General features: G+C 47.7%; 1 protein-coding gene across 3 annotated transcripts in view; it reads right to left on the bottom strand.

Annotated features, from left to right (window-relative positions):
- The window catches only part of TTC38 (tetratricopeptide repeat domain 38), a 561013-nt gene that overhangs the window by 485429 nt on the left and 51469 nt on the right, over nucleotides 1–24115 (bottom strand). For all 3 annotated transcript variants that reach the window (XM_030214669.1, XM_030214670.1, XM_030214671.1), the window contains exons 2-3: nucleotides 1186–1263; nucleotides 525–606 (exon numbers count right to left, since the gene is read on the bottom strand). In XM_030214669.1, the coding sequence (XP_030070529.1) occupies nucleotides 525–606; nucleotides 1186–1263 (160 nt within the window). The remainder of the gene's footprint in view (nucleotides 1–524; nucleotides 607–1185; nucleotides 1264–24115) is intronic.

Here is a 24115-nt window from a genome sequence, read left to right as displayed (position 1 = left end):
GGTGAGTGGGAAAGGCAGGGAAAGGGCGAACCTATGTGCCTGCATCCACTGTTGGTGAGGAAGGACAGGGAAAGCTAAGCAATGTGTCCACATCCACGGAGGTATGGGTAAGGCAGGGAAAGGGCGAACCTATGTGCCTTTAAAAGTGAAGCTGCTATAGCCTCCAACACCCCTGCTAACAACTGGCAAAAGCACAGGAGCAACCTCCAGGCAGATTTTAGATGGAGCTCGAAGAAGCTGCAGCCACTCTGCTAGGGGAGATAGAGAATACTGAAGAGAGGCAGTGGAGCAAGCTGGTAAGAGGCACTGAAAAAAGTGTGCTCTCTATCTCCCTCTGCTGGTTGATGGACACAACCCATCTGTAATGGCTGCATCTGCTTGATGACAAGGAAACTTGCTTTATTTATGTATTTTAATTTCTATTATTTGTATCTTTTACATTATTATGTAATCCAATTTACTCTAAAGACGGGCTATATCAAATAAATATACTTAAATATTTAAACACAAAGGCTCAGACTCACCGAAAGTTGGATCTGCTTCATGCAGCCTTGCCAAGCATCCCTCTATGCCTCCCAGAGTTTTGTCATTTGTCCATGTCACATACTATAAAACACAAGAGAAAACACCATCAGAAAAACATAACTAGCATTGACACAGTAGCTTTAATTGTACTAAGACCTAAAATACAAGTCTCTATAACCTGCATAATATGATGGTTCTGTAAGGATTAGATACAAAAATGTGTGTTCTGGAATTTAGACTGCCACAATCCTGTATTGATCCTCTAATTTTCTATTTTTTTTTTCTTTTTTTTATTTTATTTAGCCCAGCAATTTCTTTTCTAACTCCATTGGGCTTCCAGCTCAAAAAAACTGGGCTATGGTGCCACGAGCTTTCATTTGCAACTACCAGGCATATTTTTATATCCTCTTCTCAACTTAATCCAGTCATCACAGCAACAGTCTTCACCCAAGGACCACAAACAGTGGTTCCTGCCTGGGCCTGGTTAAGTCTGGCCACTAGGAACTGCCACTGAGCAATGGCTGGGAACACTACCTCTGCAGCATTCCTAACTAGTCAAGAGTCACAAGGGTAGCTGGGATACATATCTAATGTGACCACACCAGAACCAAAACAACCATACTGTAATTATCAAGTAAAACAATGTATCATATAATATACCTGACTCAATGTAGCATCAAACAGTTTGCAGGCTTCATTGCTACTAGTGGAGAGAGACAGTCCAGCATCTTCCCAGGCCTGTAACAAACAATGCATTATAAATATGGCTTACAGAACAAAAGCCTGGTTATATTATAGGCTTTTCCTAATAGAAATGGAATGGAAGAACCCAATGTTAGGATCAGGCCCTAGAAAAGATTAGTTTAATCTGTACAAGTTCTTATGAAAACATATATTATTACAATAAAAATTTGAGCTAGAAGAAAAAGCATAGAATTTCTGAACGTCTATAACAAATACAACAGAGAAAAGGACCATTATTTTTAGAAACATATCCATGTGTGACCTGGGGCATTTACACTGAAAATAACAAGAAGCAGCATAAGGAGTGTCAAAGCAAATGCAAGGCGCAGATAAAGAAGGCCAAGAGAGATTACGAAAAAAAGATAGCATTAGAGACAAAAAACACATAGTAAAAATGTTTTCGGTATATTAAAAGCAGGAAGCCGGCAAAAGAATCGGTTGGGCCGCTGGATGACCGAGGGGTAAAAGGGGCAATCAAGGAAGACAAAGACGTAGCTGAGAGATTGAATGAATTCTTTGCTTCGGGTCTTCACCGAGGAAGATTTGGGTGGGATACCGGTGTCGGAAATATTTCAAGCGGACGAGTCGGAGAAACTTACTGACTTCACGGTAAACCTGGAGGACGTAATGGGGCAGTTCAGCTAACTGAAGAGTAGCAAATCTCCTGGACCGGATGGTATTCATCCTAGAGTACTGGTAGAACTGAAAAATGAGCTTGCGGAGCTACTGCTAGTGATATGCAATTTATCCTTAAAATCGAGCGTGGTACCGGAAGATTGGAGGGTGGCCAATGTAACGCCCATTTTTAAAAAAGGTTCCAGGGGAGATCCGGGAAATTATAGACCGGTGAGTCTGACGTCGGTTCCGGGGAAAATGGTACATGCTATTATTAAAAACAAAATTACAGAGCACATCGAGGACATGGATTACTGAGACCGAGTCAGCACGGCTTTTGTGTGGGGAAATCTTGCCTGACCAATTTACTTCAATTGTTTGAAGGAGTAAACAAACATGTGGACAAAGGGGAGCCGGTTGATATTGTGTATCTGGATTTTCAAAAGGCGTTTGACAAGGTACCTCATGAAAGGCTACAGAGGAAATTGGAGGGTCATGGGATAGGAGGAAAAGTCCTATTGTGGATTAAAAACTGGTTGAAGGATAGGAAACAGAGAGTGGGGTTAAATGGGCAGTATTCACACAATGGAGAAGGGTAGTTAGTGGGGTTCCTCAGGGGTCTGTGCTACGACCGCTGCTTTTTAATATATTTATAAATTATTTAGAGATGGGAGTAACTAGCGAGGTAATTACATTTGCTGATGACACAAAGTTATTCAAAGTCGTTAACTCGTGACAGGATTGTGAAAAATTACAGAAGGACCTTATGAGACTGGGAGACTAGATGGCAGATGACGTTTAATGTGAGCAAGTGCAAGGTGATGCATGTGGGGAAAAAAGAACCCGAATTATAGCTACGTCATGCAAGGTTCCACATTAGGAGTTAAGGACCAAGAAAGGGATCTGGGTGTCGTCGTCGTCGATAATACACTGAAACCTTCTGCTCAGTGTGCTGCTGCAGCTCAGAAAGCAAATAGAATGTTGGGTATTATTAGGAAAGGTATGGAAAACAGGTGTGAGGATGTTATAATGCCGTTGTATCGCTCCATGGTGCGACTGCACCTTGAGTATTGTGTTCAATTCTGGTCGCTGCATCTCAAGAAAGATATAGTGGAATTAGAAAAGGTGCAGCGAAGGGCAACTAAAATAATAGCGGGGATGGGACGACTTCCCTATGAAGAAAGACTAAGGAGGCTAGGGCTTTTCAGCTTGGAGAAGAGACGGCTGAGGGGAGACATGATAGAGGTATATAAAATAATGAGTGGAGTGAAACAGGTGGATGTGAAGCGTCTGTTCACGCTTTCCAAAAATACTAGGACTAGGGGGCATGCGATGAAACTACAGTGTAGTAAATTTAAAACAAATCGGAGAAAATTTTTCTTCATCCAATGCGTAATTAAACTCTGGAATTCGTTGCCGGAGAACGTGGTGAAGGCGGTTAGCTTGGCAGTGTTTAAAAAGGGGTTAGACAGTTTCCTAAAGGACAAGTCCATAAACCGCTACTAAATGGACTTGGGAAAAATCCACAATTCCAGGAATAACATGTATAGAATGTTTGTATGTTTGGGAAGCTTGCCAGGTGCCCTTGGCCTGGATTGGCTGCTGTTGTGGACAGGATGCTGGGCTCAATGGACCCTTGGTCTTTTCCCAGTGTGGCATTACTTATGTAATGTACATGTATCTCACTTATATGTGCAAATAACAATTTTAGAAAAGCTATGTTACATATGAAGATCCACACCACATAGAGATTTTGAGAGGAAATAGAAAAGATGCCCAGAAGGACGACCAAAATGATTAAGTGGATAGGACTCCCCTCTTATGAGGGAAGATAGTGAATGATACATACCTGTAGCAGGTGTTCTCCGAGGACAGCAGGCTGATTGTTCTCACGACTGGGTGACGTCCGCGGCAGCCCCCACCAACCGGAAAAAAGCTTCGCGGGACGGTCGGCACGCAGGGCACGCCCACCGCCCGTGCGCGACCGCTCCCGCCAGTTGAATGACTAGCAAAAGATGAAACACACAACTCCAAAGGGGAGGAGGGAGGGTAGGTGAGAACAATCAGCCTGCTGTCCTCGGAGAACACCTGCTACAGGTATGTATCATTCACTTTCTCCGAGGACAAGCAGGCTGCTTGTTCTCACGACTGGGGTATCCCTAGCTCTCAGGCTCACTCAAAACAAGAACCCAGGTCAATTGAACCTCGCAACGGCGAGGGTACAACAGAAATTGACCTACGAAGAACAACTAACTGAGAGTGCAGCCTGACCAGAATAAATTCGGGTCCTGGAGGGTGGAGTTGGATTTACACCCCAAACAGATTCTGCAGCACCGACTGCCCGAACCGACTGTCGCGTCGGGTATCCTGCTGGAGGCAGTAATGAGATGTGAATGTGTGGACAGATGACCACGTCGCAGCCTTGCAGATCTCTTCAATAGTGGCTGACTTCAAGTGGGCCACTGACGCTGCCATGGCTCTAACACTATGAGCCGTGACATGACCCTCAAGAGCCAGCCCAGCCTGGGCATAAGTGAAGGAAATGCAATCTGCTAACCAATTGGAGATGGTGCGTTTCCCGACAGCGACCCCTAGCCTGTTAGGGTCGAAAGAAATAAACAATTGGGCGGACTGTCTGTGGGGCTGTGTCCGCTCCAAGTAGAAGGCCAATGCTCTCTTGCAGTCCAATGTGTGCAACTGACGTTCAGCAGGGCGGGTATGCGGCCTGGGGAAGAATGTTGGCAAGACAATTGACTAGTTAAGATGGAACTCCGACACCACCTTCGGCAGGAACTTTGGGTGGGTGCGGAGCACTACTCTGTTGTGATGAAATTTGGTATATGGAGCATGAGCTACTAGGGCTTGAAGCTCACTGACCCTACGAGCTGAAGTAACTGCCACCAAGAAAATGACCTTCCAGGTCAAGTACTTCAGATGACAGGTATTCAGTGGCTCAAAAGGAGGTTTCATCAGCTGGGTGAGGACGACGTTGAGATCCCATGACACTGTAGGAGGCTTGATAGGGGGCTTTGACAAAAGCAAGCCTCTCATGAATCGAACGACTAAAGGCTCTCCAGAGATGGCTTTACCTTCCACACGATAATGGTAAGCACTAATCGCACTAAGGTGATTCCTTACTGAGTTGGTCTTGAGGCCAGACTCTGATAAGTGCAGAAGGTACTCAAGCAGGTTCTGTGCAGGGCAAGAACGAGGTTCTAGGGCCTTGCTCTCACACCAAACGACAAACCTCCTCCACTTGAAAAAGTAACTCTTTTTAGTGGAATCCTTCCTAGAGGCAAGCAAGACATGGGAGACACCCTCAGACAGACCCAACGCAGTGAAGTCTACTCCCTCAACATCCAGGCCGTGAGAGCCAGGGACTGAAGGTTGGGGTGCAGCAACGCTCCGTCGTTCTGCGAGATGAGGGTCGGAAAACACTCCAATCTCCACGGTTCCTCGGAGGACAACTCCAGAAGAAGAGGGAACCAGATCTGACGGGGCCAAAAGGGCGCTATCAGAATCATGGTGCCGCGGTCTTGCTTGAGCTTCAGTAAGGTCTTCCCCACCAAAGGTATGGGAGGATAAGCATACAGGAGGCCGGTCCCCCAATGGAGGAGAAAGGCATCCGACGCTAGCCTGCCGTGTGCCTGAAGTCTGGAACAGAACAGAGGCAGCTTGTGGTTGGTCTGAGAGGCGAAAAGGTCCACCGAGGGGGTGCCCCACTCTCGGAAGATCTTGCGTACCACTCTGGCATGGAGCGACCACTCGTGCGGTTGCATGACTCTGCTCAGTCTGTCGGCCAGACTGTTGTTTACGCCTGCCAGGTACGTGGCTTGGAGGAGCATGCCGAACCGGCACGCCCAACGCCACATCCCGATGGCTTCCTGACACAGGGGGCGAGATCCGGTGCCCCCCTGCTTGTTGACGTAATACATTGCAACCTGATTGTCTGTCCGAATTTGGATAATTTGGCAGGACAGCCGATCTCTGAAAGCCTTCAGTGCGTTCCAGATCGCTCGGAGCTCCAGGAGGTTGATCTGCAGATCCTTTTCCTGGAGGGACCACAGACCCTGGGTGTGAAGCCCATCGACATGAGCTCCCCACCCCAGGCGAGATGCATCCGTCGTCAGCACTTTCGTGGGCTGCGGAATTTGGAATGGACGTCCCAGGGTCAAATTGGTCCGGATGGTCCACCAGAGCAGTGAAGTGCGGCAACTGGTGGAGAGGCAGATGACATCTTCTAGATTCCCGGTGGCCTGAAACCACTGAGAAGCTAGGGTCCATTGAGCAGATCTCATGTGAAGACGAGCCATGGGAGTCACATGGACTGTGGAGGCCATATGACCCAGAAGTCTCAACATCTGCCGAGCTGCGACCTGCTGAGATGCTCTGGTCTGCGAAGCCAGGGCCAGGAGATTGGTGGCCCTCGCTTCGGGAAGGTAGGCCTGAGCCGTCTGGGTATTCAGCAGAGCTCCTATGAATTCCAGAGACTGCGTTGGCTGGAGATGGGACTTTGGGTAATTTATCACAAACCCCAGCAGCTCCAGAAGTCGAGTAGTGCACTGCATAGACCGGAGGGCTCCCGCCTCCGAGGTGTTCTTGACCAGCCAATCGTCGAGATATGGGAACACGTGCACTCCCAGCTTGCGTAGGTAGGCCGCTACCACCACGAGGCACTTTGTAAACACTCGTGGGGCAGAGGCGAGCCCAAAGGGCAGCACACAATACTGAAAGTGCCGTGTGCCCAGGCGGAATCTGAGATACTGTCTGTGAGCTGGCAGTATCGGGATGTGAGTGTATGCGTCCTTTAAATCCAGGGAACATAGCCAATCGTTTTTCTGAATCATTGGCAGAAGGGTGCCCAAGGAAAGCATCCTGAACTTTTCTTTGACCAGGAATTTGTTCAGGCCTCTCAGGTCTAGGATGGGACGCATCTCCCCTGTTTTCTTTTCCACAAGGAAGTACCTGGAATAGAATCCCAGCCCTTCCTGCCCGGGTGGTACGGGCTCGACCGCATTGGCGCTGAGAAGGGCGGAGAGTTCCTCTGCAAGTACCTGCTTGTGATGGGAGCTGAAAGACTGAGCTCCCGGAGGACAATTTGGTGGCAGGGAGGCCAAATTCAGGGCGTATCCGCACCGCACTATTTGGAGAACCCACTGGTCGGAGGTTATGAGAGGCCACCTTTGGTGAAAAAATTTTAACCTCCCTCCGACCGGCAGATCGTCCGGTACGGACACTTGTAGGGCGGCTATGTTCCCGTGGATCCAGTCAAAAGCCCGTCCCCGGCTTTTGCTGTGGAGGCGCAGGGGGCTGCTTAGGCGCACGCTGTTGACGAGAACGAGCGCGCTGGGGCTGTCCCTGTGCCTGACGAGGCCTTCGGGCCGGCTGGTTGTACCTACGCTTTGCAAAAGAATAGGGTGCAGCCTGCCGGGCCCGGGAAAAACGTCCACCTGTGGAGGTGGATGCTGAAGGCGCCCGGTGGGAGAGCTTGTCGAGGGCGGTTTCCCGCTGATGCAGTTGGTCCACCATCTGCTCGACCTTCTCACCGAAAATGTTATCCCCCCGGCAAGGGACGTCGGCCAGTCTCTGCTGGGTGCGGTTGTCCAGGTCAGAGGCACGCAGCCATGAGAGCCTGCGCATCACTATACCTTGGGCCGCAGCACGAGATGCCACGTCACAGGTGTCATAGATACCCCTGGACAGGAACTTTCTGCACGCCTTCAGCTGCCTGACCACCTCCTGATAAGGCCTGGACTGCTCCGGCGGGAGCTTCTCGACCAGGTCCGCCAGTTGTTGCACATAGGTCCGCATGTGAATGCTCATATAGAGCAGGTATGACTGGATGCGGGTCACGAGCATGGAGGATTGGTAGGCCTTCCTCCCAAACGAGTCCAGAGTGCGAGACTCCCGCCCCGGGGGCGCCGAGGCGGTATCCCTCGAACTCCGTGCCCTCTTGAGAGCAGAATCCACGACCGCCGAGTCATGGGGCAATTGGGGCCGCATTAACTCTGGGTCGGAGTGGATCCTGTATTGGGACTCTGCTTTCTTGGGAATGGTGGGGTTAGTTAACGGTCGCACCCAGTTCCGAAGCAGTGTCTCCTTGAGGACATTGTGCAGCGGCACCGTGGAGGACTCTCTAGGTGGCGATGGATAGTCGAGGACCTCGAGCATCTCGGCCCTCGGCTCTTCCACAGAGACCACGGGGAAGGGAATGCTGATAGACATATCCCGCACAAAGGAGGCAAAGGAGAGGCTCTCGGGGGGTGAGAGCTTCCTCTCCGGTGAAGGCGTGGGGTCCGAGGGAAGGCCCGTAGACTCCTCTGAGGAGAAATATCTAGGGTCCTCCTCTTCCCCCCACGAGTCCTCATCCTCGGTATCGGACATAAGCTCATGTAGCTGAGTCCTAAACCGGGCCCGGCTCGACGTCGAGGTACCGAGGTCTCGGTGTCGTCGAGCGGTGGACTCCCGCGCCGGCGGGGACGGAGCTCCCTCCATCGACGTCGACGGGGACTCCACCTGCGTGGCGGTCGAGACCGGCGCCGCAAGCGGCGGCGGTGTCGACGGCCCCGGCGCCGGGCTAGAGCTCACCGGCGCCACAGACATCGGCGCCGAGGGCGCAAGCACCCCCGGCGCCGGCACAGCCTGGCGCATCAGCCCTTCCAGGATCCCCGGAAGGATGGCTCTGAGGCACTCGTCCAGGCCCGCTGCCGGGAAAGGCGGTGAGGCCGGTAGGGGTGTCGGTGCCAGAAGCTGATGGGGGCCAGGAGACGGCACCGAGGTGCCGGAACCCTGACGCGACGGTACCTCCACGACCGACGGGGACCTCTCCTCTCGACGATGACGCTTCGGCGCCGCCTCCTCTCCGATGTCCGGATGCACCGAGGGCGACCTGTGACAACGCTTCTTGTCTTTCTTCCGATGCGCGTCACCGGTGCCGGGAGGTATGGAGGAGGAGGAGGACGATCCCCCTCGGTCCCGAGGAGCCGGGTCAGACAGGGTTCGGTCCCGAGGGCCACGGGCTGAGGGAGTGACCGGGGCCGACTGCCCACGCGGCCGCTCACCTCTACCCTCGCCAGCGGACCGGCGGGCCGACGGGACCTGTTCTCCTGGGGTCGATGCCATCGGTGCCGATGTCTCGGGCATCGATACCGGTACCGAAGGACCGGGCGTCGATACCGATGCCGTCGAGGTCGACGTCGAGGGGCCGGCGCAAGTTCCAAAAAGACGGTCCCGCAGAACTTGCCTTGCAACCTGAGTCCGTTTCCGGAGACCGAGACACAGGGAACACGACTTGATATTGTGCTCCGGCCCGAGGCACTGGAGGCACCAAGCGTGGGTGTCGGTCTGCGAGATCGGCCGGCCGCAGCGACCACACTTTTTAAATCCACTCGGGACCCTTGAGGACATCGACGGAAAAATCGCGTCGGCGAAGTCAAAGTCGTCAATGGTGGCTGAAATCACACCACGAAAAGGAAAACGACCGTGCGGCCAGTAGGCCGCAATGCGGCGTCCCCGCTGGAAGCGAGGGAAAAAGGGAGCGCGTGCTCCACACGCGCAGGGTTTCTTTTTTCTTTTTTTTAAAGAAACCGGACGGTAACTAAACGAAGTTAAACAAAGAAAAAGCACGATCCGCGTAAACGCGATCGAAAATCCGGCGGCTGAATCAGAGAGAGCGGCGAGGCACGACTCTCTCCAGACGCGGAAAAAAAGGAACTGGCGGGAGCGGTCGCGCACGGGCGGGAAGACGGCCGCGCATGCGCGGTGGGCGTGCCCTGCGTGCCGACCGTCCCGCGAAGCTTTTTTCCGGTTGGTGGGGGCTGCCGCGGACGTTACCCAGTCGTGAGAACAAGCAGCCTGCTTGTCCTCGGAGAATAAAAGCTGCAAGGGTTCTTCAATTTGGAGAAAAGATAGCTGAGGGAAGATATGATAGAGGTCTATAAAATTATGAGTGGAGTGGAATGGATAGACGTGAATCACTCATTTTCTCTTTCCAAAAGTACAAGATCCAGGGAGCATGCAATGAAGATACTGGAACAGACTAAAGGTCCATCAAGCCAATATCGTATTTCCAATAGTGGCCAATCCAGGTCAAGTACCTGGCAAGATCCCAAAATAGTAAAACCGATTTTATGCTGTTTATCCTAGAAATAAGAAGTGCATTTTCCCAAGTCTATCTTAATATGGTTTATAGACACTGCTAATGAAATTATTCAAACTCTGCTAAGCTAACAACTCCTATTCTCGTCTGATTAGATGCATTGTCTCTTTTCCCTTTGCTTTAAGTCTAGCCCTTCCTCAGTCACTGACTGAAAGGGACAACTTGAGAATGCTGAAGTATTAGCAAGACTTTTTACAGTGTGTCATACATAATTGAAGGAATAGATTCTTATTCTTCCATGAAAGGATAGACAATTCCTTGCTGTTATCATTTAGAAGAAGAATGTGAACCTGGAGATTTAAAATCCAAATTATTTTCTGTATGGTCCCCCATTCCCTCCTGTGTAACGGAATTCAAACATGCATGGGATAAACATAAAGGAATCCTGTTCCGAGGGAATGGATCCTCAGAAGCTTAGCTGAGATTGGGTGGCAGAGCTGGTGGTGGGAGGCAGGGCTGGTGGTTGGGAGGCGGGGATAGTGCTGGGCAGATTTATACGGTCTGTGCCAGAGCCGGTGGTTGGGAGGCAGGGATAGTGCTGGGCAGACTTATACGGTCTGTGCCCTGAAAATGACAGAAAGGTAAGGTATACACAAAAAGTAGCACATATGAGTTTATCTTGTTGGGCAGACTGGATGGACTGTGCAGGTCTTTTTCTGCCGTCATCTACTATGTTACTATGTTGCACGACGGGGCATTCTGCCAGCTCGGACCTACTGCTAATCTCATTATCAGGGAGACTCTTTGCCAGTGGGGCACAACCTCTGATCTGCAGTTAACTGTGAGTAAAGGTGCTTATTCAAATAAAGCACTTTTTCAAAGACATTAGTCTTCAGGTGTCAACTGCTGTGCCAAGGTTATACAGCAGCAACAAGTCCTAGAGGCCTGAGTGTGTGCAGGTCCCTGGAGCACTTTTAGTGGGTGCACATTTGTGGGTAGGGGGTTGGGGGGGGGGGCTCAGCACCCACAGTAAGGGAGCTATGCATGTGGGAGCTGTTTCTGAAGTCCACCACACTGACCCCTAGGGTGCCCAGTTGGTGTCCTGGCATGTAAGTGCACTACAAATGTTGGCTCCTCCCACGACCAAATGCCTTGGATGTCGCCGGGTTGGAGATGGCAGACATTTTTTTCCATTATCGCTGAAAAACAAAACCGGCCATCTCAAACCCAGCGACATCCAAGGCATTTGGCCGGTCTAAACCGTATCATCGAAAAAAAAAAGATGGCCGGCCATCTTTTTGATAATACGGTTCCGGCCAGCTGTTGCACCACCGCCAAAATAGATCGCTGGTGACCTATTTGGCTGGCGACGTTCAATTATGCCCCTCCATGTTACCACATTCTCTGGCAACAAATTCTAAAGCTTAATTACATATTGAGTGCAGAAATATTTTCTCTGTTTTGTTTTAAATTTACTGCTTAGCAGCTTCATTGTGTGCCCCCTAGTACTAAATTCATCCAAATAAAAAAAATTACATCACAAACAGGGAAAAAGTTATACAGCTATGCCATCAGATATTTTATAAGTCTTCAAATAACACTGAAATAAACTATAAGATTCAAACCTTATCTGACTTGGCAAAGCATTCCAAGATAACACTGCCTGCTAGAAGGAAAAATGATTCAAGGGCCCTCTTAGATGGCATTTTTAAACGATGGAAAATTAAGGGTAAAACAATATATATAGATCTATTTAATGAACCTCTATTTTTTTTATAGAGATTAGATCATTTAAGTAAACTGATCCCAAGCCGTAAGAATTTTAAATATATGACAAGCTAATTTGAATTCTATTCGTGCACACAGCAGTAACCAGTGAAGAGCTGTCAATAAAGAAGTCACATGCATAATCCGAAATTGTTTAAGATTTTTCTAGCTCAGATAATTTGTAATAGTAGCAGCCTTTTGTAATTTTTGCTCGTTAAACTAGTGTAAATAGCACTGAAATAGTCTAGCTGGGATAAGATTAATTGCTGTGTTAACCTAGCAACACTTTTTCATAGAACAGGGCTCATACTGCTCTCAACTTATGCAGTAAACAAGTGACTCACGTCTACCCGTTCTACTCTACTCAGTATTTTACATATCTCCCGTTATCCATCTCTTCTTCAAGTTGAAGAGCCCTAGCCTCTTTAGCCTTTCCTCCTAGGCATGTTGTCCCATCCCCTTTATCATTTTTGTCACCCTTCTCTGTACCTTGACCAATTCTACTATATTTTGAGATGCAGTAACCAGAATTGCACAAAATATTCAAGGTGTGGTCACGCCGTGGAACGATACAAAGACATAACATTTTCAGTTTTGTTCTTCATTACTTTCCTAATAATTCTTAATATTTTATTTGCTTTCTTATGCTGCACACTGAGCAGAGGGTTTCAATGTATCAACAATGACACTAGATTCTTTTCCTGGGCAGTGACTCCTAATGTGGAACCTTGCATCATGTAGCTATTGTTTGGAGTCTTCTTTCCTACATGCATCACTTTGAATTTGCTCACATTAAAATGTTACCTGCAATTTGGATGCCCAGTCTCCCAGTCTGTTACATCTTCTTATTTACTTATTTTACTGCCTTTTGAAAGAATTCACTCAAGGCAGTGTATGGTAAGAATAAATCAAACAAGCAATAGACAATTACAGCAGTAAAAATATTCAAATAACAATACAAAGTATGTAATAGTATACTACTTACAATGTCAACACAATACGTAATAGAACATTTTAATAGACAGTACAGGGTATAAGCAAAGATGGAACATATAGATAGGTAAGAGAAGTTAGAAAATAAGGTGACTAATTTAAAGACGCACATGAGGTCAGAGATGATTAAATGTTATTTATTTATTTATTTGCAGCATTTGTATCCCACATTTTCCCACACACAAGCAGGCTCAATGTGGCTTACAAGACAATAAGAACTAGGGTCAGGTAAGGAAGTGGTACATGTGTAAAATAAGGAACAAAATAAGAAGGATTGAAATTGTCTTTTGAGGCAATATAATGTAGGGTCTATTGTGTAGCACCAGTTATCTTAGTGTGTGTGTGTCTGTCTAAGAAGTTAGTTACTTCTTACATTAGCAGCCTGGTTGAAAGTACAGATAGCTTTGTGTTAAGCGGAGTCTTTCATGGAGTGCATTCAAGCGTGTGGGGGCTACTCCGGAGAAGGCTCCTTTGTGGGTATCACATTGTGCATTGTCTTTTAGAGAGGAGTGTGGTTAGGGATACCTCTTGTAGGTGTGTAGAGGGTCATCCTGTTCAAGTACTTGGGGCCATTTCCTTTAAGGGCCTTGAAGAACAGACATAGGGGCATGTTTACTAAGCTGCGTTAGTGCCTTAACGCGTGGCCGAACGAGCGTATGGACATGTTAGTTGCCGATGCGTTAAAGCCAGCATCTACCCTTGTTGAATCATGCATTAATGCCAGCGGCAGAGAAAGGGGCGTTTTGTAGGCGTGTCTATGAGAGGGTGTTATCGCAGACACATCAGATTTATTAAGGTACATCCAAAACGGAAATAGCATCTCGACTCAATATGGCTCCACCTACATACTCCATCAGCCTATAAAGACACATTAACATCTATCCATCAATCATGTCATTCACGATGGCACTTTATGTAGCTGAAGTGTCAGCAGCAGCATTTGGTGGGGTGTTGGAGGCTTAGGCCCCAGCACAGATTCCACCACCCATTCCAGCACAGGCACAGGGGATTCCAGCGCAACAGGGACAGCAGCAGCGCCATAGGCGGGAACAACACCCCCAGCGCCCATGCATTTTCCCCATCCAAACATTGCTGCGAGGGATGCGTGAGGACCGTGTGGTCGCTCTGTACCGGTTGAGCTCAGCAGCTATAATGGAGTTATATGAACACCAAAGGGCCAACCTTGATCCCATTATAGACAGGTCCCACCTGATACCTGGTCTAAGATGTTGAGCTTCCTACATTGCGTGGCCTCCGGCAGTCGGTAGCATGGGCCGCCCCTCCGTCTCTCATTGTATTCACCAGGTACTGCGTGCCATGATGCACTGGCTTAGGGACTACGTTCAGTTCCCTGATACTAGGCAACAGTGGGAGGCCCTGGGTGACCAGTTTCTGAACATTGCAGGGTTTCCACACGTGATGGGAGCAATAGATTGCACACATGAAACTCTCATTCCACCCAATAAAAGGGAAGCGATTTATAGAAACCGTAAGCGCATTTCCTAAATGTGCAGGTGGTATGTGATGCTAATATGCTGATCCTGAATATGGTAGCCAGGTTCCCAGGGTCCACCCACGATTCCTATATCCTGCATCACTCGGCCCTGTTCCAGCAGTTTGAGCAGGCCAGGTATGGCCACAGTTGGCTAATAGGTAAGTGGAACAATGCTGTTTTTCAAACTAGTCCTGTTATGATTTGTCATGCCTGTCATTTATTCTGCAACATTACATTGTTAGTGAAAGTGGGGGGAACTCTCCTCGGTCTATGTCAACGATTGGAATGCTGAGCTGACAAGTTGCCCATTCCAAGAGGGAGGCTTACTGGCCAGTCCTAATTTTACACTTACATTTCAAAGCACTATGGTATTTGTGATCCATGATTCTAGTCAATGAAATCAGCATGCAGGTCCCATAATGCACCACGATGAGGTTGGCAGAAATCCAAGTTGGGCCAAAATTTCTCCCTCCTGGAACGGGTAACTTGGCACCTCTCAGAATGGTGAGATCATATCACAGACTGGTGCTGTGTTTCACAAACAAGCTACCCCAGGTCAGGTTTTACAGATTATGCACAATGAATATTCATGTGAGAGATTTCAAGCTACTCCATGCAAATCTCTCTCATGAATTTTCACCATGTATATCCTGAAAACTCGACTGGCCGGGGCATCCAGAACTAGGTCGCCAACCACTGGTGTAATTGTCTGTCATATGCCTCGTACCACCGTGCGGCTTATATGTGACTCCTGCTCCTCTCCCGGTGTCGTTACTTCACGTTTCCTCAGAGCTGCTGATAACAGCTGTCGTTTGGGGTAGGAATAGCGGCCAGGGTGCCATAATTCCACAAACTCTCTGGGAGTGGCCAGTTCTTGGTAGAATTCAGGATTGCCAGCTGATCCAGGCGCAGATCACACTGGTGATCCCCTCCCGGGAGGATCACACTGCATGCTGGGACCTGTAGTCTACCATTTGCTTCAGGATGCAATGTAGAAATGTGAACTCTCATTTATTGTGTCCCAAACCCGGTCCTGGAGCCTCTACAGCCACTCATGAGTTCAGGATATCTACTATAATAAAAAGCACCCTCCAACGTTCTGAAGTTGACTCCGTGGCTTCAGTGACGGGTTCATAAGGTTGTCACATCTCTCTCTGCCCCGCCCTCGCGTCAAAACATGACGACGTCGAGGGCAGGTAATCAGAAGGCAGGACTGAGGGAATGACCTCACTTCCAACGTTCTGAAGCTGACTCCGTGGCTTCAGTGAAGGGTTCGTAACATTCGTAAGTCTGTCATATCTCTCTCTGGCCCGCCCTCGCGTCAAAACGTGATGACGTCGAGGGCGGGTAATCAAGAAGGCAGGACTGAGGGAACGAACTCGAAGGCTGGAGACAAGCAGGCTACAGACGGCCAGGGCTTTCAATAATGCCGCCGATTCGACGGAGCTAATCAGGGGACAGAGGAGAATCGCAGGGTGGCTGGGGGGGGGGGGTAAGGGAGAGAGCAGAATCGCTGAGTGGCTGAAGGGGGGGCAGGGGAGAGAGGATAATCGCTGGGTGGCTGGAGGGGCGGCCAGGGGAGAGAGGAGAATCGCTGGATGGCTCGAGGGGGGGGGCAGGGGACAGAGGACAATCACACACACTCTCTCTCACAGACACACTCGCACCCAGTCTCACTCTCTCTCTGTCACACACACACACGCACGGTGCTGCCAAACACGCAGAGGGGGGGAGAGGCAGGGGGTCCTGAGACCACAGGGGAGGGGATCCTGAGACCAGAGGGGGGGGGGGAGGGGGTCCTCATACCAGAGGGGGAGGGGGGAGGTATCTGTCACACACGCACTCTCTCTCTCACACACACACTCTCACAGTCAGTGTCTCTCTCTCTCTCTCACACAGTCTCTCACACTATATCACATTCACTCTCTATGTGTCACACAGTCACTCTCACACACTCGGTCTCATAGAGTCTGTGTATCGCACACACTCTCTCTCACACACACTCTCTCACAGTGTATCTGTGAAACACACTCTCTCTCTCACACTGTGTCTCACATACGCACTCGCACACACTCTCATTCAAACACACACACTCTCATTCTCACACACACATTGGCACCCAGACTCACTCTCTCTCTGTCACACACACACACTTGCACATTCACTCTCTCTCTCTCTCATACAGTCACTCTCACACACACACTCCGAGAAAAACCTTGCTAGCGCCCGTTTCATTTGTGTCAGAAACAGGCCTTTTTTACTAGTGTGCAATAAATGTGAGAGAATTGCAGCCACTGCATCCATTCCATGCAAATCTTTCTCAAGAATTTTAACTGTGTATATCCTGAAAACCTGACCAGCCAGGGAGCCTCAAGGACCGAGTTTGGGAAGCACTGCTCTAAGTCCTCGCACGCAAGCTGTGAGATCCAGGACTGCATCCTTCCTATTTGTTTTCCTCATATTGTAGGTTAGCCCTCAATACTGCTTTTCCTTTAGGCATTTTTTTTCCAGATTATATTGCCTCCCCTGTAACTACTCTTCTCGCTTGGCGCCATTTTTCACTCACAATAGTTGTTAGTCACTTAATTTGTCATTTTATTTTTCAGCTGGGCAGTGTTTTTCATATGGACCATATTGGTCCACACGTTTCACTATTATTCTAGTTTTGAGCCATTTTCCCATCACTTCACGCTGGTGCTACAGTCTGTCTTTTCACATCCCTTATGGTAACATAGTAACATAGTAGATGATGGCAGAAAAAGACCTGCACGGTCCATCCAGTCTGCCCAAGAAGATAAATTCATATGTGCTACTTTTTTTTATTTGTACTGTCCTCTTCAGGGCACAGACCGTATAAGTCTGGCCAGCCCTATCCCTGCCTCCCAACCACCAACCCCACCTCCCAGCTCTGGTACAGACTGTATAAGTCTGCCCAGCACTATCCTCGCCTCCCAACTACCAGTCCCACCTCCCACCACCAGCACTGGCACAGACCATATAAGTCTGCCCAGCACTATCCCTGCCCCCCACCACCGGCTCTGGCACAGACCATATAAGTCTGCCCAGCACTATCCCCGTCTCCCAACCACCAGCCCCGGCACAGACCGTATAAGTCTGCCCAGCACTAGCCCTGCCTCCCAACCACCAGCTCTGCCACCCATTCTAGGCTAACCTCCTGAGGATCCCTTCCTGTTTATCCCAAGCATGTTTGAATTCCATTACCGTTTTCATCTCCACCACCTCCCGCGGGAGGGCATTCCAAGCATCCACCACCCTCTCTGTGAAAAAATACTTCCTGACATTCTTCTTGAGTCTGCCCCCCTTCAATCTCATTTCATGCCCTCTCGTTCTACCGCCTTCCCATCTCCGGAAAAGGTTTGTTTGCGGATTAATACCTTTCAAATATTTGAACGTCTGTATCATATAACCCCTATTCCTCCTTTCCTCCAGGGTATACATGTTCAGGTCCGCAAGTCTCTCCTCATAAATAGGGCCACAAACCTAAGGAAAGTAAATAAAAGCAAGAGAAAAAGGAAACCGCTATGGTTCTCCAAGCAAGTGGCTGAGAAAATAAAGGCTAAAGAGTTGACGTTCCAGAAATACAGAAAAACTCAAGATGAGGAACACGGGGAGGAATACCGGAGGAAACGGAAAGAAGCCAAGAGAGAGGTACGTCTGGCAAAAGCGCAAGCGGAAGAACAAATGGCTAGAAAGGTAAGGAGGAGTGACAAAAATTTCTTCAGGTATATTAGTGAAAGGAGAATGACTAAAAAGGGAATTGTGAGACTAAAAGATACTGCAAACCGCTATGTAGATAATGATGAAGAAAAGGCAAATTTGCTAAATAGATACTTTTGTTCTGTTTTTACTGAAGAAAATTCGGGAGAAGGACCTTGATGGACTGGCAAAAGTTCATTTGAGAATGGAGTATATATAGCACCGTTAACGGAAGAGAGTGTGTATCAACAACTAGAAAAACTAAAGGTGGACTGTAGGAGTATGTCCCTGTGTGTCTCACCTTGCGGGCCTTGGCCTGTATAATCCTACGACAGCAAAATGGAGGCTGTAAACTCTGACCCGCACATCTCTGTGTCAGCAAGAAACAGCTTTGCAGCTTGTGGAAAATTACAGCAGAAGCTCAACACCAAGGACATGCTGTGGGCAAACCAGGCCCCCCTTATCTCCCTGAGAGGCTGGCTCCAGCAAGGCCGGTGAGAAACAGAAAAGGCATACCAAAATGTAACAACTTGAAGGTCAAGAACAACGAACTGTTCTTGCCACGCAGTGAACCGAGGAAGATCCAGTTTGGTTCCTGCAGCCACCGGACCAAGAGGTACGGGGAGAGCGGGAACAAAGAAGGGAGTTAGTAAGAAGCCTTGGAAGAAGGTGGAGGTGAAAATAAGACCAGTGAGACCTAATAAGGTCCACCAACTGATGAACTGTGTATCTGGAGGAAAGTATCGTGGTTCAGCTGTACCTGCCCTGCGTGACCTGTGACCTCCTTATCTGCTGCAGAGTTCCCTTCCAGCTTTGACTAAGACTCACTGCTATATCAGTTTGAGTCTGTGAGGTGTCCCGTGCCAGCTCCCGAGAGAGACGACCCTGAGGTCTCAGCCTGGTGAGAAACACGGTGATTCATTTCCTACTAGTCGGGGGCTAGTTAGTGGTATTTACCTGAGCAGAAGGCTGGTGCCGTCATACTTGTGATCAGGAGAAGCTGCTAATAACTGTACTACCTCGTAACATAGTGTGACTTATCAGTGGTGTAATTTTATCTGGTAACCAATAAGAATTAGTGTTTAGTAGTGTGACGTATGAGTGTAATTTTTATCAGCCAGTAATTTTGTATTCAGCCAAAGCTTTGCAGAGTTCTATTTTGTATACCTTAGCGATATTTTCTTACCTGATACCATAATAAATCTAATATATATATCTCAGCCTACAGTCTCAGCTACAGTTCTTTCTAATGGAAGTATTTGGCTAGGTTCCAAGGTTCCCACCCCTAGACCTAATTCAGGATTATTTGCTTGCAGATAGTTCTGCTTAGGGGAACCTGGACACAGGTAATTTATCTGTGATTTATCCTACAGGACAAAGCCATGTGACCGGATGGGATCCACCCCAGGATATTGAGGGAGCTCAGAGAGGTTCTGGCGGGTCCTCTTAAATATTTGTTTAATAAATCCTTAGAAATGGGAGATGTTCCGAGGGATTGGAGAACGACGGAGGTGGTCGGTCCCTCTTCACAAAAGTGGTGATAGGGAAGAAGCTGGAAACTACAGGCCGGTAAGCCTCGCTTCGATCATTGGAAAAGTAATGGAAGCGATGCTGAAGGAAAGGATAGTGAATTTCATGGAAGAAAATGAGTTGCAAGATCCAAGACAACATGGTTTTACCAAAGGGAAATTGTGCCAAACGAATCTCATTGAATTCTTTGATTGGGTGACCGGAGAATTGAACCGTGGACGTGCTATGGACGTAATCTACTTAGATTTCAGCAAGGCTTTTGACACGGTTCCCCACATGAGGCTCTTAAATAAACTAGATGGGCTGAAGATAGGGCCCAAAGTGGTGAACTGGATTAGGAACTGGTTGACGGACAGGCGCCAGAGGGTGGTAGTGAATGGAGTTCGCTCGGAGGGAAAGGTGAGTAGTGGAGTGCCTCAGGGATCGGTGCTGGGGCCGATTTTGTTCAATATATTTGTGAGTGATATTGCCAAAGGGTTAGAAGGTAAAGTTTGCCTATTTGCGGATGATACTAAGATTTGTAACACAGTGGACACCCCAGAGGGAGTGGAAAACATGAAAAAGGATCTGAAAAAGCTAGAAGAATGGTCTAAGGTTTGGCAACTAAAATTCAATGCGAAGAAATGCAAAGTGATGCACTTAGGGAGCAGAAATCCAAGAGAGGCATATGTGTTAGGCGGTGAGAGTCTGCTAGGTACGGATGGGGAGAGGGATCTTGGGGTGATAGTATCTGAGGATCTGAAGGCGATGAAACAGTGTGACAAGGCGGTGGCCGTAGCTAGAAGGTTACTAGGCTGTATAGAGAGAGGTGTGATCAGCAGAAGAAAAGAGGTGTTGATGCCCCTGTACACATCCCTTATGGTAATTTTACTCTATGCTTCTCTCATTATTAACTTGATAGAATCCACCGTCACAGTATTGATGTCAATATTGACACCTTCAATGATTCAACACTGTTTTCATGAAGTCAGTTATATTCACATTTAGTTTTATTCACCACCGATGCTCTTTCTGCACAGAACACCTATCTGATTAATATTCCAGCGCTTCATCCAAAAGAGTTAACTCTTTCATTCTTTGGCAGTTCCACTATTTATACACTAGTGGTAATCAGTAATTCTTTCTCATTTTTTAGTGTTTTATATGATGTTTCACTTCTTCCCAGTAGGCTTTATATAAAGACTACAGCACTTAACTGGGTTACAGTTCCATGGCATTCAATAGGCAATCGCCATCTGAACCACCGTTGTTTCTTTCACTCATGAGGTCAAATTTCCACACAAAAATCCTTTACCATCACTCACTATGTGCACCTTCATAATTTCATTTTCATTATATGTTGTATTTTATTTTTGTTAACACATTGCAGCAGTATTTTTAGTTGCCATCTGATTTTTTACTTAGATAACACAGCGGTTCAACAGTCAGGATCTTGATCTCCTCTTATACGGTTTTGTTGTCAAGAATATAAAAGGTACATTTCATTGAAACTGAATGAGCATATCTTCATATGTTTGCATTTATTTGTTACTTATGTAATTTTACCCTATGTTTAGAAACATTTGCATATTTAATTAGCTTACTTCCACAATGCACAATTTTGTTTGTTCCACAATTCTTTTTGTATCACTTTATGATGTTTAATCATAGATCATCATTTATTTGTCACTTAATCTATATATTTTATATACGTTTAAGTTTTTACCATAACTTTTAAGGGAAAATTAGTTTCTTACCTTGGTAATTTTCTTTCCTTTAGTCACAGCAGATGAATCCATTACGAGTGGGTTGTGTCCATCAACCAGCGTCTAAGGCCACTATTGCTCGTTGGCTCAAAGAAGCTATCTTTTCAGCATATCTGCTATCTGGCCGGCTTCCACCTGAAGCCTTTAAGGCACATTCCACAAGAGCGATTTCCTCTTCTTGGGCTGAAACTGGAGCACTCTCTCTTCAAGAGATATGTAGTGCAGCTACTTGGGCTTCTAAGCTCTCATTTGCCCGACATTACAGGCTAGATGTGGCTACCAGGAGAGATGCGCATTTTGGAGCACAGGTGCTGGCGCGTGGTGTGGCTTGTTCCCACCCTATCTAGGGATTGCTTTGATACATCCCACTCGTAATGGATTCATCTGCTTGATGACAAGGAAGGGAAAATTAGGTTCTTACCTTGGTAATTTTCTTTCCTTTAGTCATAGCAGATGAACCCATGAGCCCTCCCTCAGTGGTTCATTATGTGATTTATGTTACTTTTATGTTCAGTTTTTCCTGTAGATATGTTCCCTCATTGGGAGAAGTTGGAAAGCAGTCTTCAGGATTTCTGTTCAGTTACAGGAGGATGAGTTCATTCCCTCCAGGAGGATGAGTTCATTCCCTCCTTTGAATTATAGCTCCAGTTTTGGGGCGTTCATCCGCTGTAAGGAAAGTTCATGTTATTATGCTTTGCGGTGTAACACTGCTTTGGAAGCTTCAAATACTGAAGAGGCAGATGGAGCTAGATGGCCATGAGGCACTATGGTTTTTCAGTGCTCTCTATCTCCCCCCTGCTGGTTGATGGACACAATCCACTCGTAATGGATTCATCTGCTTGATGACAAGGAATTTGTATTGAACAACGTATTTATTCACGTTTGTATTTTATTTTTTACTTTTATATAGATCCATTTGACCCCCGAGGCAGGCCTTTGATGCTGAATCATGGCCAGTGTCGGGTCGTTTTTTATGCTTGTTAGAATTAAAGACTTTTTGACATCCTCATTGAGTCCTCCTCACTTTGTTGTTCGTTGGTCACGTTTGCATGAGGGACTTTTCCTCCTCTTTGCTCTATTTGTGTGTGTCTTGATGCCACTTGCCAAGCCTAATCTTGGTACATGTCTTCAACTTAGCCTAGTTTGCAACGGATCCAGGTTTTTGCACATTTGCTGGTAGTTATCATCATCATCCAGCACACACAATTGCTGTTTACAGCATCAGCGATAGTGCATGATATAGATCAGACACTGTGAACCCAGTATATGGTGCCACAATTAGCTCCTTAGCTGTGTCAGGATATCTCCATTGATTTTAATGGGGAGATTCTAGCAACTATGATTGATATATGCCCATGGCCCTCTTCAGTATGGTGGGACAATAGCATTGGATGTCAATCACTATCACATGTTCTACCCAAAGTCTCCTACCTTTGGACTATACCCTAATGGCCATCTGGCCCTCATTGTGGACATGATAACGGCGGAGGAGATGGCAGCTCGGTGCTTCATATCCTCTCATCCAAAGCTATTGTGCAGCTATTGTCGCAGCATATATCAGTCAGGGGTGTGGAACACCCTCAAGTCCTCCATAGGACATTAACGGCGATGTGTGATTTGGGTGGCGGTGTGGGAAAGCAGTGTATGATACCATTCACTGCATCTGTTCTCAGCATACAGTTTTGGCTATAGGTTCTTGCCTCATTGCAGACCTCACTGCTGTAGAATGTGTTAGGACAGTGTGATGAGGTCAATCTTCACTTTTGTCTATTTACTTACACATACATGCAAAGCAGAGCCACCCAGCCACCTCTTATAGGAGGTATGCCGATTGCCAGGACATGAACATTTCCATATCTCATCCACCTTCAGGACTGATTTCCATAGATTAAATCAGGGAATTCCAATGCCACATAGTATTAGTATGTAATGGCAAAAGCAGGAACAGCTTCATGCTCACCTACCTGAAAAGCGGACCTTGGCAGTTCCCCATCCAGTGTGTGTCTGGACAGCTATGCAAGCCCTGACCATATAAGGGCCTGTCAAGATTGTCAAAGCATGCATGTCCATTTGTGGATAATGTGTACAGTGGTCGTTCAGTCTACATGTCTTTCTGGATCTTCCCTGTAATCTCATGTTTGTATGGGTACCTCGGTAGTAAGGTGTTGTAAAGGTCAATGCCACCCATCACTTCCCCTGTTCCTCACTTTGTTCTCCACAAGTGTCCTGTTGTATCCTTTTTTTTTTTTTTTTTTTTGTCGAAAGGGTTCTCATGACCCTAAGGCCCACAAAGTGACCTCTGCACATAAGCAGGAATTAAGAACGGGCAAATAGTTTAGGCTCAAACTCATGTTGGCCAATGTGAGCATAATGTACACAGGGAGGTATGGAGGAGCATTTTCGACTGGGGACGCCCATCTCTAAGGGCAGCCATCTCCGAGGATGGCACCGCAAAGGGGCGGGGCCGACTGTATTTTCGAACGAGATGGGCATCCATCTTTAGTTTCGATAATACGGTTGGGGCCAGCCAAATGTCAGAGATGGCCGGGTTTGAGATGGCCGGCATCGGTTTTCGCCAATAATGGAAACCGAGGCCGGCTATCTCAACCCGGCCAAATCCAAGGCATTTGGTCGTGGGAGGGGCTAGCATTTGTAGTGCACTGGTTCCCCCTGATGTGACAGGACACCAACCAGGCACCCTAGAGGGCACTTCTAAAAATTAAAAAAATAAAAATAGCTCCCAGGAGCATAGCTCCCTTACCTTGGGTGCTGAGCCCCCCAAAACCCACTCCCCACAACTCTACACCATTACCATAGCCCTTATGGATGAAAGGGGGCACCTACATGTGGGTACAGTGGGTTTCGGGTGGGTTTTGAGGGGCTCCC

This window comes from Microcaecilia unicolor, chromosome 9 (assembly GCF_901765095.1).
Source record: "Microcaecilia unicolor chromosome 9, aMicUni1.1, whole genome shotgun sequence".
NCBI classification, from domain to species: Eukaryota; Metazoa; Chordata; class Amphibia; order Gymnophiona; family Siphonopidae; genus Microcaecilia; species Microcaecilia unicolor.
Note: the sequence above shows the minus strand (reverse complement) of the source record. Positions and strands in the feature narration are given on the sequence as shown.